The sequence below is a fragment of the Micropterus dolomieu genome, linkage group LG05 (genome assembly GCF_021292245.1).
Source record: "Micropterus dolomieu isolate WLL.071019.BEF.003 ecotype Adirondacks linkage group LG05, ASM2129224v1, whole genome shotgun sequence".
In the NCBI taxonomy this organism is placed as follows: domain Eukaryota; kingdom Metazoa; phylum Chordata; class Actinopteri; order Centrarchiformes; family Centrarchidae; genus Micropterus; species Micropterus dolomieu.
In genome coordinates, this window is record NC_060154.1 from 19,119,542 (window position 1) to 19,133,832 (window position 14,291).

At 39.3% G+C, this 14,291-nt stretch overlaps 1 protein-coding gene across 2 annotated transcripts in view; it reads left to right on the forward strand.

Moving 5' to 3' along the window:
* The window catches only part of LOC123971487 (guanine nucleotide-binding protein G(q) subunit alpha), a 51,525-nt gene extending 37,411 nt beyond the window's left edge, over positions 1 to 14,114 (forward strand). The window contains exons 4-7 of one of the 2 annotated variants that reach the window (XM_046050351.1): positions 1,054 to 1,182; positions 5,367 to 5,496; positions 8,276 to 8,429; positions 8,902 to 14,114. In XM_046050351.1, the coding sequence (XP_045906307.1) occupies positions 1,054 to 1,182; positions 5,367 to 5,496; positions 8,276 to 8,429; positions 8,902 to 9,092 (604 nt within the window). In that variant the 3' untranslated portion in view covers positions 9,093 to 14,114. Of the gene's footprint in view, positions 1 to 1,053; positions 1,183 to 1,743; positions 1,873 to 5,366; positions 5,497 to 8,275; positions 8,430 to 8,901 lie in introns of both variants that reach the window. The other variant, XM_046050349.1, reaches the window with a different exon arrangement.
* Positions 14,115 to 14,291: the final 177 nt, after the last annotated feature.

Consider the following 14,291-nt stretch of genomic DNA (forward strand, 5'->3'; position numbering starts at 1 on the left):
GCAATTAGTGTCTGTGTATAAATAGTGAATGAGTTTGTTAGCTCTCACGTGGATGCACTGAGGAGGCTAGATACTGAGCCATGGGGAGCAGAAAAGAACTGTCAAAAGACCTGCGTAACAAGGTATTGGAACCTTTATAAAGATGGAAAAGGATACAAAAAGTTATCCAAAGCCTTGCAAATACCAGTCAATACTGTTTAATCACTTATTAAGAAGTGGAAAATTCTGGGATCTCTCAATACCAAGTCAAGGTCAGGTAGATTTCTGCCAAAAGTGCAAGAAGAATTGTTCAGGATACAAAGAAAAACCCGGAGGTAACGTCAGGAGAAATACATGCTGCAAGACAGTGTGGTTGTTGTAAGGAGCAAAATACAACAATACTTGAACAACAATGAGCTACATGGATGGGTTGCCAGAAAGAAGCCTTACTGTGCAATGCCATAAAAAAGCGTGCTTACAATATGCCCAACAACACCTTGACACGCCTCACAGCTTTGGGCACACTGTAATTTGGAGTAACGAGACCAGAATAGAGCTTCATGGTCACATCCATAAGCGCTATGTTTGGAGAGGGGTCAACAAGGCCTATAGTGAACAGAATACCATCCCCACTGTGAAGCATGGTGGTGGCTCACTGATGTTTTGGTGGGTGTGATCTCTAAAGACACAGGGAATCTTGTGAAAATTGATGGCAAGATAAATGCAACATGTTATCAGAAAATACTGGCAGACAATTTGCATTCTCCTGCACGGAAGCTGCGCATGGGATGCTCTTGGACTTTCCAGCATGATAATGACCCAAAACACAAGGCTAAATTGACGCTCCAGTGGTTACTGCAGAAAAAGGTAATGGTTCCGGCATGGCCATCACAGTCTCCTGACCTTAATATCATTGAGCTATTCTGGGGAGATCTCATAAGTGCGGTTCATGCAAGATGACCAAAGGTTATGCAAACTTTTGAGCACAACTGTATACATGTGGCCTCACTCTGTTGAAAATGCTGGTTTGCCTACATGTGCATCTCTGTCATATGTTCCCCTCCCCTTCCACAGTTACCATAGTAATTTAGATCGAATAGCATCACCAGGGTATGTGCCCACTCAGCAGGATGTGCTGCGGGTTCGAGTGCCTACCACCGGCATCATAGAGTATCCATTTGACCTGGAGAATGTAATCTTCAGGTAATGGTGTCAAGTGCTGCCGATGACTGGTTGGCTTGCTGCTCGACAGTTGGAAACCGTCGATGCTGCTATCACCGTCTACCTTGTGCTGCACAGCAGGGCCCAGCACTTTAACACATCCCTGATGGTACACTCTCAAAGGCTGGCCTCAAAAACAGACTCTCCTGTCACGACTCTCTAGAAAGTCAGTCATTTTTATTTTCACCCAGGCAGTTAAAAGTCGGCCTCTGGAGTGCTAAATCATCCTTTTGGAGCCAAGTTAAAAGTTCCTGCTTCCCTAAACCTTCACAGTGAGCACTTTGAGGGGGAGCAGAGGATAAAACTGAGGAATGTTTTGTCTTTGGGAGCTGCTATCAAGGATGAAGCTGAATTTCTAAGAGAAAATCTGGGGGTAGAGGTACAAAATGTCACCTAATCCCCTCATAACTCTTGGGAATTGTTTTCTGTGGTTACATATGGACTGATCCACTTGCTTTTGGAGGGGGTGTGCTGTATGTGCTGTTATGCTTCACTTTCTCTTTCCTCCCTCTCTCTGTCTTTTGTTGTCCTTCCTGTCTCTAGCTATCTGAGTGATCTGGATCGTATTGCTGAACCGTCCTATCTACCAACCCAACAGGACGTGCTTAGGGTTCGAATCCCAACCACTGGGATCATAGAATACCCTTTCGACTTGCAAAGCATCATTTTCAGGTAGAATAACTACTACACTACTTTGACTAACCATGCTTTTTTGTACCCCACTAGAGTTCTGTTTTAATTTTATAGTCTAAAACAACTCTTAAGTCTGAGTCAACGTGTTTATTGTGTCCATTATGTCTGAATATGTGCAATGTTACATTAGATTCTACTGGAGCTTACTTATTTCAGCATTACAGCAAACGCTCCTTGAGCAGCTACTTTATAAATATGACAGAAGACCAAATGGTGTGTCCATTTATGGTGCAAACAAACAAACCAATATTTTCATAAAGAAGCCAGTCAATAGTTCCATCATGTTATGAGCAATCATAATCTGATTTCATACTCTTCAGTGTGAATAGTTTTCTAGACAGCAGTTTCTTTTAATGAAAAGGTGGCAGTTAGATGTTCCATTTGCTTTAGCAGTAACTTAATATAACTCAGACAAGGATCAATTAAAAAATATCTAACTACGATTATTTTGACTGACCTTGCAATTGCGATATAATTTGCAATATTAGAGGGAATGATAATTTTTACATCATTATTGTCATTTCCACTGAAAACATTAAAATGATTACGGTGTGATTTTTGAAAAGGATCAGTAAAGATGTTTTCTTAAGTCTGTAGAATATGACGTGTAGGCCAGGACATCTCCGCAGCATGGCGATATTTAATTTAAAATAGTATTTTGACACACATTTTGCCTTCAACAAATATTGCACATCCTTATTCGCCATTGTTCAGCCCTATCTCACACTGTGTAAAGAGTGAACAGTAAACAGTGAGGCTGATATAAACTACATAAAATTGTGCTGGATTACATGCGTGCATCGTTTCCTATGAATCCGTTGCATTATCACATTCTGAATCGAGGATGGCAGACTCAACCACTAACAATAAATACTACTAAATATGGAGATAATTACTGAATGTAAATGCATTGAATGGCTACTGCAGAAAAATGGTACCATAAATAGTAACAAGGATGGGGTTTGATTTCATGAAAATCTTAAAGATACCAAAAATACCAAACATTCCCTGGTTACAGCTCCAGTGTCACAATGAACAGCTTTTTTGTCTTTAAATCACAGTAGGCTGACTGTCTTTAGGGGTTTGGATTGTTAGGACAAAACAAGCAGTTTAATGAAATTACTTTGGGGAAATTGTGATGGACTTTATCAGTATTTTCTGACAAATTATAAAGCAAACAGTTAATCAGCAGAATAATTTATCATGAAAATAATTGATAGAAGCAGCCTTGGCATGTACATGCATCTATATTATAACTGAGCTGCAGTCTCTAATCTGGCACAATAAAACAAGTTGAGATGAGTGATTGTTACAGAAAGTTGTGTAAATAATTATGCTTCATGACTATGCCAAAGCTGTATTCTTCTTAAAGGCAGTATTTTTGCATAATAATCCTTCCTAGTTTTTCCTGCGTTAGCCCAGAGACAAAGCCTCCAGGACTTGGCACAGAGACAGTCTTACGACCTGCCACCAATATGCAGAGTAGCTTGCCTTCTGCCTTCTTTTTACAAAAAAAGAAAGAAAATGAGGAGATAGAGATGGGCCTAGGGAACAAGAGCGATTACAGAAGAGTGCAAATCGATAGGAAGCCATCATGTCAGCCCCCTCCTACGCTTGGCAATGCTAGAAATAACTCTGCTTGCAATGAGGTTGTGCTGAAGAGGTTCCCAGCAGCCCTGCTGCAGCTAACTGACAGGCTCTGCTCTACTTGGCTGCTGATGGTGAATCACTACATGCTTCCAATGACATCAGTTTTGTGTTACTGACTGAAATTAAAAAAAACAAAAAAACTAGTTGGGATCAATGTGAGGTGTCAGGTGTTATTGGAAGAAATGCATGATTATTGAGGTTTCTTAATTTAGTGATTTATGAGAATATGTTGTATTTCTGTAATTAAACATGAAGGATACGTGATGTGAGAAGTTCACCACCCTCACACAACTATACTGCCTCTGCTTGTAGTCGAGAGGGCCGTAGCTGCAACAAGGAACCCTTTCATAGACAAACATCTCCATTAGGCTTGCTTCCCTTTCTTTTAATTGGCTTTTGAAGTCACAGAAAATGTCATTTCACTTGACTTATCCAGCAAAGGAGAGCTTATCATGCTAAGTAGGTCATTCATCCTTGCTAGAGGAAAAGGAGGAGGTCGTCTGATGTTAAGGAGTTTCATTTTAGGCCAGCTCTTATGGAGGACTCCATTTATCAATGCCCTCCCTCCTTCTGGCAATCTCAGTGACTGAGTTCACCTTTGTGATGTGTGATCAAAGTGTTACTGTCTAGCTTTTGAATTGTATTGGATGACATTTTCTGGAAGGGAGACTGAAATTGATGAGTACAGTCAGAGCTTAAGTCGCTGTAATTTAGTTAAGTCTAAATGGACAATCGAACAATCTGACTTTCCCCTTTATCCCCATCTTCCATTATCTAGCACCATTATGTCTTAAGTGTAATTTAATTTGATTAATTTCTCTTTTCTTTAGTACTAATTTCATCATCCAAACAATCAAAAACGTGGACGGTGGAAATGGAAAACCAGTCGATCCATGTCTCCCAGAATCAAAACACACGTATCATTACTTACAAACCTGTGTTTCAATTTTCTGGCATTCTTCAGTGTTTCCAATTTCCAAATTCTTTAATATTTTATTTTTTCCTCATCTCTTTTCCTTAAACGATTTCCCTTGCCCTCCTCCAACTTCTATATGCTGCTCCGGTTGCTCCCCACGTATCCCTCACATTTAGCACCCTACAAGGCAGTTCTAAACAAGAAAACATTTTGTACTACATCCTGTCTCCTGCATGGACTCTGCTGCATGTACTTTGTCGTCATTTTGCCTCACTGCCTCTTCTCTGTGGCTCACGCTGCAGATTCGTTTCACGTTTCTTCTGTTTATATTCTCGGTGTAAAGAGGGTGTTTGCCTTGAACAACATGAAACTTGTTAAATATTATGTTAACGTAGTAGTCAGACTACAATGGCCTTGAAATATATTTATTGGCCACTGCTGGATTCAGAGCTTTGTGTGCATGAACATGCAAAATGTAGGCACCATTGTACAAGATGAATGCCTCTTTGCGCTGATAGATTTTCTACTTGAGAATCATACTTCTCTCCTTGACTAACCCTGATCCTTGGCTCGTGGCTTGTCCTCAGCCGAGTCACTTCAGGGATTCCCCTGGTGCCTCTATTACACAATTAAGTAATTTAAGTTAAAAGTAATAAATGTAATTAAATTAACTTGTTTGATTAGGGACATGTGTATTCTGATTTTCTGAGATTCAAGTTTGATTTATTTGACACCCATGGTAGTTCCAAAGATGCATGCTAGCCTATCTGCCACTAATTCTAAGGTTCAACAACTGAACAATGAAGCTCAAAAGATTTCAAGCTAATTGTAATTTCTTCTCTTTTATGCCATTCTTTCTGCCCTCTGTTTGGTGGCTCTCCGTTTCATCCCGTCATGTTCCGATCAGGATGGTGGATGTGGGGGGTCAGAGATCAGAGAGGAGGAAGTGGATCCACTGCTTTGAGAATGTCACCTCCATCATGTTCCTGGTGGCGCTCAGCGAGTACGACCAGGTCCTGGTGGAGTCGGACAACGAGGTGAGACAGAGACGCAGAAACGGTTGTGATTTCTGAATTGTTGAGTGTGAACAAAACACTTTTTCCACATTGCATTCATTATGAGGCTTGACGTATTTTAGCATTTGCAGGTTCTCCCTCTGGTTTGTGAGCACATTATTTTGCTTCCATAACTTAAAAAATGTAGCTTCTTATTAGCTATCCTACCGCTGGAATGGGATATTAAGAAAAGATAAAGATACCTTTTTTCTATTCATCCTGAGGAAAATTAATTTAACCTTTATTTAACAGCAGGACAGCATTATAGGTTATAAGGACACATATACACACATATGGCAATACAATACATTAAAACATTTTCCAAGACGCCTATATGTACAATTAATAAAAGTTAGAGTACAAACATCTGACAAAGTTATCTACTACCTGGTGAACAAAGTGGAGCATTTAGCTGCTAAGGAGCCAGATATTTCATAAAGGAGTGAGTTTCTTATTCTTTTATTTCTTTTTTGAATGGAGAAAATAGATTTCATTGGGAGTACCCCCATATGTACACACACACAGTTATGTTTATGGATGAGTCTCTCACAACAAATAGAAAAGAGGTCTTCTATCTCTTTACTCCTCAGATAGTTAGTTTGTCCTTGACGTTGGCTCTGTCTTCTCTGACTGCTCAGATAGAATTATCGCTAATAAAGCTAATTTGATAAGCCCCTGCATGCCCTCTGCTCCTCTCCTGACAACAAACCCCTTCTCTGAACTGGTCATATGACAACTGGGTTTCATAAACCAGACGCAGCTGCCAGCTTGACTCACTATATCTGCTGTACATCACTACAGCTTCACGGTCAACAGTTTAACAGGGTCGATGTTTATCCACTCTGGCAACAATTTAACTGCACACATGTACTTTGCTTTATGTCTGCTGAGCCCGCTCAGGTGTGGGGCCTTATTGAACACCGAAGGGCAGGAATATGTATTCATTTTTGCAAGTTGCTGTTTATTTGCTTTTGCTGCTTGTAACGTGTACATGGTCACAGATGGTAGGCCTCAATAGACCATTTTGATGCTGTTACTGCGCTCTGTTGCTAAATGGTTGACAGCTAAGACTAGGCTGAGCAGCCTTTAGACCTTGCAGACTGCAGAGATCATCCTGTCTTGTTGACAGGCTCAAGACCAAGACTTTGACCCCTAAAACCAGTCAGAGCCTGACAAGATTGTTTTCAAACAGCTTTGATTTTGTCGGCCAAGATTATATTATGACTCGCCAAAACTAAACTGTAGGAGTGAAGCTGGCAAGGAGTTGAGATCAGACAGAGCAAGAAAAGTCATGTTTGACAGCAGCTCTTAGCTTTTAGTAGTTTACATGAGTAGGTTTTCAACTCCACTTGCTCCACTTTTCTGTTTGCTAGACAGTTTTCTTTGGAAGAATAAATCTTATATGGGGAGCATGCCTGGATCAGTTAACAAAACGGGGAGAGTCTCGTGTCATTTTTGTGGTTGTTTTGACAATCTTGAGTGTTCCCTGACTGATTCTCATACATTACTACAATAACCTGTATGCACTGTAAACACCACGAGCCATCCAGCTACAGTCCATCATTATTAGTTAGCCAATGTTTTCAGTCAGAAAAAGCACTTTGTCTAACAGATGTAAAAACAGTGTCCAAATGTAACCTTTAATGCATAACAATTACTTCTTTTTTGTGCATTCATTAAGGGTTAGACGAAACAATGAGTGCATTAGCTTTGCTAACTGCCTGCTGATCAGCGCTAAGCTACGCTAGAAATGGTAGTAACCATATATAAGAGAATGTATTGTTACATATTATTGCGGGTTTTGGTAAATCCTCTGTTTCTTCATATGTTTGTCTTTGAAAAGAAACTTAATCTTTGTTTCATGCATTGGATTATGATCCCTTTGCTGCTGACTGGATCGTTTCTTTGACTTTATTTTTTAATAAAGTCCAGAGATCCTTTTCTCCTCCCACCCAAAGCAGAAGCTGACAAAATTACTGTCCATAGTGAAGTTTACTGCACAGGAAATCACTCTGATCTGTTGGTCATTGCTATAAGCTCTATTCAGCAACCTCTTCAAAGTGTCATCAAATATAAATGTAGGTAAATAGCGAACAAAGAAACAAAGAAAGGCCATGCCCCAGAGGGTAGCAGCCAAAAACTAGCAAGTACTCTTTCACATTCACAGACTCACCACAAGTAATGTAACTTGCAACCAGCACTGCTTTGGCAGCGATTCAGAGACACACAAAGATCTGTTCAGTGTTGGGGCTGCTAGTTGAATGCATAGACTAAATATAAAGATGGATGAAGTGTCTCCGCTTCCTCAAACTGTACAAAATCAAGTCAAAGTATCCTGGATAGAGGCGCTGCCATGTTGCACTAGTGATGTCATTTGGGGCCAGAGTACTGCGCAGTAGAGATCGGGGTTTGAGCCGTGGTATTGGTGTACCGCCCAGATACCTGGCCAACTCAATCACGAGCAGGCCTCAGCTGTCAGTCATGACATGAAACCTCTTTTTTAAAGCAACAAATAACTAATTAAAACCAAACTTATAAGAATGAATATTGAATGTTGGAGATAATGCCAAAAGTCAAATCTGTACCTTAGCATCTGTACATAAGCCAGAAATAATCAAACCTCTTTTTTTTACTAATTGCATGCACAGTGAAGAGTGGATCAAGCAGAATTTGAGAAGTTTTTTTATTGGGAATGTATCCTAACCTTGTGTTTACTTTCCTCTTCTGTCTCTCTCTCTCTCTCCATCATGGCCCTTGTTAGAATCGTATGGAGGAGAGCAAAGCTCTGTTCAGGACCATCATCACATATCCCTGGTTCCAAAACTCGTCCGTCATCCTCTTCCTCAACAAGAAGGACCTGCTGGAGGAGAAGATCATGTATTCTCACCTGGTTGACTATTTCCCAGAGTTTGATGGTGATTTTATTTTATTATTTTTTTGCCCTTTTACTTACGAAATCGTAACTAAGCCATACACTTCATATGATCTGGCTATCCCAGAATGGTTGTGTAATGTAGGACCATAGCAGTACCTTTATATATACACACACAGGTTGATTTTATTTTAATATTTTTCCTCTGTTGCTCTATAACTTTATCTAGGCTGGTACGTTTCACTTAAATTTTTGATTGTACAGTGACCCCCTGTGGTTATAATGCTGTACTACAATGCAAACTGATACTTGACTTATACTAATCACCCCTCTCATCAGTCATATCTATAATAGGAACATCATCGATTTCAGTGATTATTATTATTTTTTGTATTTAATTGTTAAAGGTTGCTCATATTTTAACTCATGCTGAGTACAAAAGTACAATAAACGTTCAATGATGCTAATATGAATGCTCAGTAGAAGCTAAAAATAATGGTCTGTTCTTCTCCCAGGTCCCCAGCGGGATGCCCAAGCGGGTCGCGAGTTCATCTTGAAGATGTTTGTGGACTTGAACCCAGACAGTGACAAGATTATCTACTCCCATTTCACATGCGCCACCGACACGGAGAATATCCGCTTCGTGTTTGCAGCTGTCAAAGACACCATCCTGCAGCTCAACCTCAAAGAATACAACCTGGTGTGAAGAGAGAGAAATGGAAAGAGAGAGGGAGAGAGAGACCCGCAGCCGTACACACCCATTATATGCAGAGTCCACTTCTAGAAACACACAAGGAGTCAAGCATTGCTTCATACTTTTCCAGACCAACACAACCCATGTTCTGTCTCTGCTGTCCACTTAGCTCCTCGGTTGTTGATTTGCCCAATTGTTTTTTTTAAAGAATGGGTATCTGTTTTGTGGCTCCTCTTGTACAAACACACATGAAACACTCAAGTATAACACTCCCCCCATTTATCCCCATCCCGTGGGGTTTTGGTCTACTCCAGGGCTCCTTTCGGTCCTTGTTTGGCCCTGGGCATGGCTCCGATTTTTTTTTTCTTTCTTTACACTATATTATCAACAGCGCTTGTGTGTTTGAGGTGGGTAGACTAAGTTTTTATGGACAAAGGGCTCTCTCCCCTTCTTCTTACTTAACCCATGCATGTTATACACTACAGCATGAGGGGCATGAGGCCAGGCTGCAGATTCTGGACTCGGCTCACCTGCAAAGGGTAACTAATTATGATGAAAGGAATATATTATCAGGCAGTGCTGGGGTGCAGTGAGGTACTTGGTTCCCCTGGGTTTTGAATTTATTTTTTTGTTAACCCTGCCCCAAATCAGAGTACAGAAGCTCTGGTTGAATGTAAATAAAGGTTTTATGCTGCTCACACAGAGTGAGAGCTAGACAGAGATGATTACACGTACTCTGTCGACTTTAAATATTTTCAGCTGTGTTAACTTCTTGGATGTGTTATTACTGCTATTGTTTTCCAGTTAACAGTGAATTGAAGATGACTACTCAAAGGAACACAACGCACCAGAAAGAGTCACGATATGTTCCTCTTACACCGTCCCCTCTTTTAACATACGTCATGAAACAAAGCATTAAGAGACGACACTACCTTTAATCACATATTGTATACTCCCCTGTCATTTTGTATCACGTTGCCAAATTAAAACCACCAACTTGTTGTCTGTAAATATGATTAGGTTGCCAGTGTCCTTGCTCATGAACTGGTTGACATACTAGCAAAAGCCTATTTGGAAACTGGCATTGCCAAAATTAAGTGCGAGTTTTCTGTTGTGGTGGATCATTCAGATGTTGATGGCACAGTGTGGCATTTTTTTTTTTATGTGGACTGTTGTCTGAATCACACGTGTATTAGTACTGTGATTTATTTTCTTTGTTTCTTTTGATGGTGAGAATAATCTACCTGTGCACAACGTGCAAATAATGATACCAGATTAGTACAGTGCAATAGTTGTTGTAGATTAAATAAAGCTTTTGCGCTGCCAGTTTGCTTAAGTCAAAAGTTGGTCTCGATCATCCATAAGGCTCCTTTCTGTAATCAGCTTTCTTTTGCCATAATTTTTGGCCAACATTTGATAAACTGTAATGGATAGCAAGAGTAAATAGTTCTTTTTTTATGTATGTCTAATTTATCAATCAGATCTACGTATTATTGATACAGTAAATAAGACTTCCTCCCTAGTTTCAGCTCAAAGTTTTCCAACCAAGGAGATGGGAGGAGATTTTATACTGCTGAAAAATATCAAAACTATTTTATGGACAAGTGTTCTATCTTTCTAATGATACTTCATATATTTAGTTGTTGCAGTTCTGTTTTGAAATGCTTGACAATGGCGAAAACACTGTTTCCATGTCAGGTTTGTGCTTTATGCAAATAGGAAAATGAAAACAGACAAAAAACGTAGTGGTTGAATATTTACTGTTCAAGGATGCTTACATTTTTTGTATATTTTAAGGACATGCGTTGGCTATTGGTACCAATCCCATATCGTGTCTCTTGCCTGATAGTTTAAATATTCCATTAAGCTGAAAGTTGATAGGTGGCTATTTTTGTCTTCACAATGTAATTCAGGAAAGTTTTCATAACTTTTTCATCACAAGGGCTACTACTAGCAGCTTTGGTAGAAATAAAAGGACTCTATGGACAGCATAGAGCAAAAGGTGCAATTAATTAAGCGGGGGGTGCTATGAATCAAGAGTGTGATGACATCCTGTTGAGGTTGATGGCCGCAGGTTCAGTGAGGGAGGAATATAGCAGTCCACAGATGCCTACACGACATTCCTGTGGGAACTATAGCGGCTGTTGTGCTCTTTGTACACACATCTTTTTGCCTTCAGAGGAGGAGAATGGCTAAAGTCAAAAGAAGTGAGGTTTCCCAAGCTGCAGTAGCACACTTTTAGTGTCCTGGCTGTGCGGATCTTAGCTTTATAATATTTTCCACTATGTGGTTAAACATATTAGGCTTATTATCTCATTGGTAGTGTTTCCATGTTTGATGTTGGTATTGGATGTGTTGGAGTCATAAAGAAGGGAGTGCTTAGCATATTTTGACCTTTTTGTGCACATTGAAAGAAATTAACATCAGAGAATTGATTACAGATCCTGTCGTACTACCTTTGCATCCTTGTTTGCCAAAAGGTTTACAAATAAATTTTTTCTGCTCAGTTTTAGGGGAATTTACTTATTACTTAGCCTTATTTTTCTCCACATGCACCCAGTCATCTTCCCACTGTAGTGCAGATGTGCACATTGCGTTGATGAAGTTTGTAACATCTGTGCATAGAGAGAGACTTCATGAAGAGAGTATATTTATGCCAAGTGCCACAATTTTCTTATGAGTTGTAACAATATGGAGATGTTGCAACGCTATGACTTTGACAAGTTATTTTGGCTGTGATCTTGTTTTGTCCCGCATGTATTGAGTCCTGGGCTCATCTTTGGTGCTTCAGCCAACATTTAAAGGCCTTTTCTTCACCATCTTGTCCTATAGAGATATATATATATATGAGAGAGAGAGAGAGAGAGATTCACAATGGCTTGCTTGCAGAAATTAATTTGTGGGTGCCACAATTCAGCACACTTTTCAGTTTTAAATTTAGAGCTTGTGTATTTTGATATGTGGATGAATATACTAGCTGAGTTTTGAAGGGAGTATTGTATTCTGCTTCACTGTTGGATTAACACAGTGATGTCGTGTTTTTAAAATTCTCAGCTTGGCTTTCAGGAAGCATACCTTAAGGACAGGTGTGTGGTCTCTTACACTTGTAGATGAGATGTCATGCAGCAAAATGGACTTGAATGGGCTGCTATGAGGATGATTAAAAAAAAATTAAGATGACCACTTCAGGGAGCAGTGTTGATATGACAGTGTACTCTTTTAAAATGTTGTCAGCTGTCAGTTTTCACGTGCTGACAATTTGTGTACTTCATGCCTTGTCCGGGGAGCGCCTCGCAGCCCCAGAACCAACAAAGAAAAGGTCACATGGCTACACTACCAGTGAGAGCTGGGTCAGTTATTTACAATCCTTTCCCGTTGAGTTGTACTGTATTAGCTTTATTTGCATTTTGGAGAAGGTTTGTACAACAATCCAGTACAAAACACTGTGCCACACAAAATCAATCAAATCAAAATCATAATTTGTAGTAATCTGACCCAGATCTCTGCAGCAAAACCTTTGTTAAACTAGTTTTACATTATGGTTTCTTTGTTCCAAATGAAGCTTGTGTGTTAATCCTCAGTATTAATGTATTTATTGAAAGACTTGCCAAGTGAAGGTACTGAAATGGCCATTATAATATTTTGGTGGTTATAATAGCAAGTGAGTGAACGAATAAGCTGTGTGTTTACATGTCCGCCATTCTCCGCTATTTTGTCCCCCCCCCCTCCCCATACTTGATTGGACTGTGTATTCTTTCCCTGGGTCAGAGGCACTGAAACTGCACCACTGCAATGGGCCTGCATTCATGCAACTTAGATGTTTGTTCAAGCGCGCTCGTTGGTACTCTGAGGTGTGTGTGTGTGTGTGTGTGTGTGTGTGTGTGTGTGTGTACACTTTTGATGGCTGTTGCTTATGCTTGAAATCCATTCTGATTAGAGGGATGGACATACAGTGATATTAAAAGCTATCTTTGCATCTTTTTTTTTCTTTTGTAAGGTTGACACACCGTAACGTGTATTTAGGACCACTTAAGATGACAGACCTTTTTTTTTTTTTAAGAGTTCAAATAAATTTTGTGTAGTGGTGTACAAATTGAAAGTAATGTATTTTTGTTTGATTTTTTTCTTCTTCTTTTTTTAAATATACCAAATGTAAATTATGTACAATGAGTGTGCCAATCCCCTTTCTTTGTAAAGCCAGATTCTTAACAAGTGCCAATGTTGTGAAAAATCAGAGGGCCTGTGAATTTCCTGGTCCAGTTTTTAAAACAAATAAACACTTAAATATGTGATTAATTAACTAAAAAAAGGACAATTTTATTCTATATTTAAGATTAATGATGAACTGCTGTTTTTAAGATAAATGTCATTTTAATTGCATGTGTTTGTCAGGTTGGGGAGGGAGTGGATGGGTGAGATACTGTATTCATGCAACACCCTCATGAAAAGGGTCCTAAAGGTCATTGATTTACAGTATTTTAGCCATGTTTCTCTTTTGTATGTTTCATTTCAACCACTGTTGCCTGAACCTCATTCGAACATGAAAATGATTTTCATAGCCTTCTCCTTTAAATGTTTTAAATTGGAATAAAATATGTTCCTATACTCTTATTGTATCATTGTACATTTCGTTTGGAGTGAGAAATTGTTTCCTTACATATTGTGATTAAAGGACCATACCACTTTTTATGGCCAATACAAGTCGTGTATACTTTACATAATTTTAGATTTGGGAATGTATTTCCCTGCCTTTATATTAAGCTGTTAGTTTCCATTCATTTCAGTACAATATTAAGATTTGACAATTATCATGCAACAGTAACAAAACTTTGACAAAAAAGAAGCTGATGGGTATTCATAGTGACATGAATTATTTTTCTTTTTTGTACCATTGTAACATTGAAGTCAAAGGCTGCTTTAAATGTAGTATCTGAAAAATCTGAAGAACTACATCATGCTTTGGGAATTTTGTGAGGAAGCAGCTGTAATATACACTGTACACGTGTCTTTTTGTATTAAATGGATTAAAACATGCATGATGGGAGGTCTCTGGTTCAGTTCCCTGTAGCAGCTGATGTTGACTGTCTATGGTCCTCAACAAGACAATGAACTGTACCTGCTTGTAAATGAATGTGAACCTCAGTTAAGTTGTCATCACTGACATAATAAGGTACATGTACTGGCGAACAATCGACTGAAACGATTTCAGTC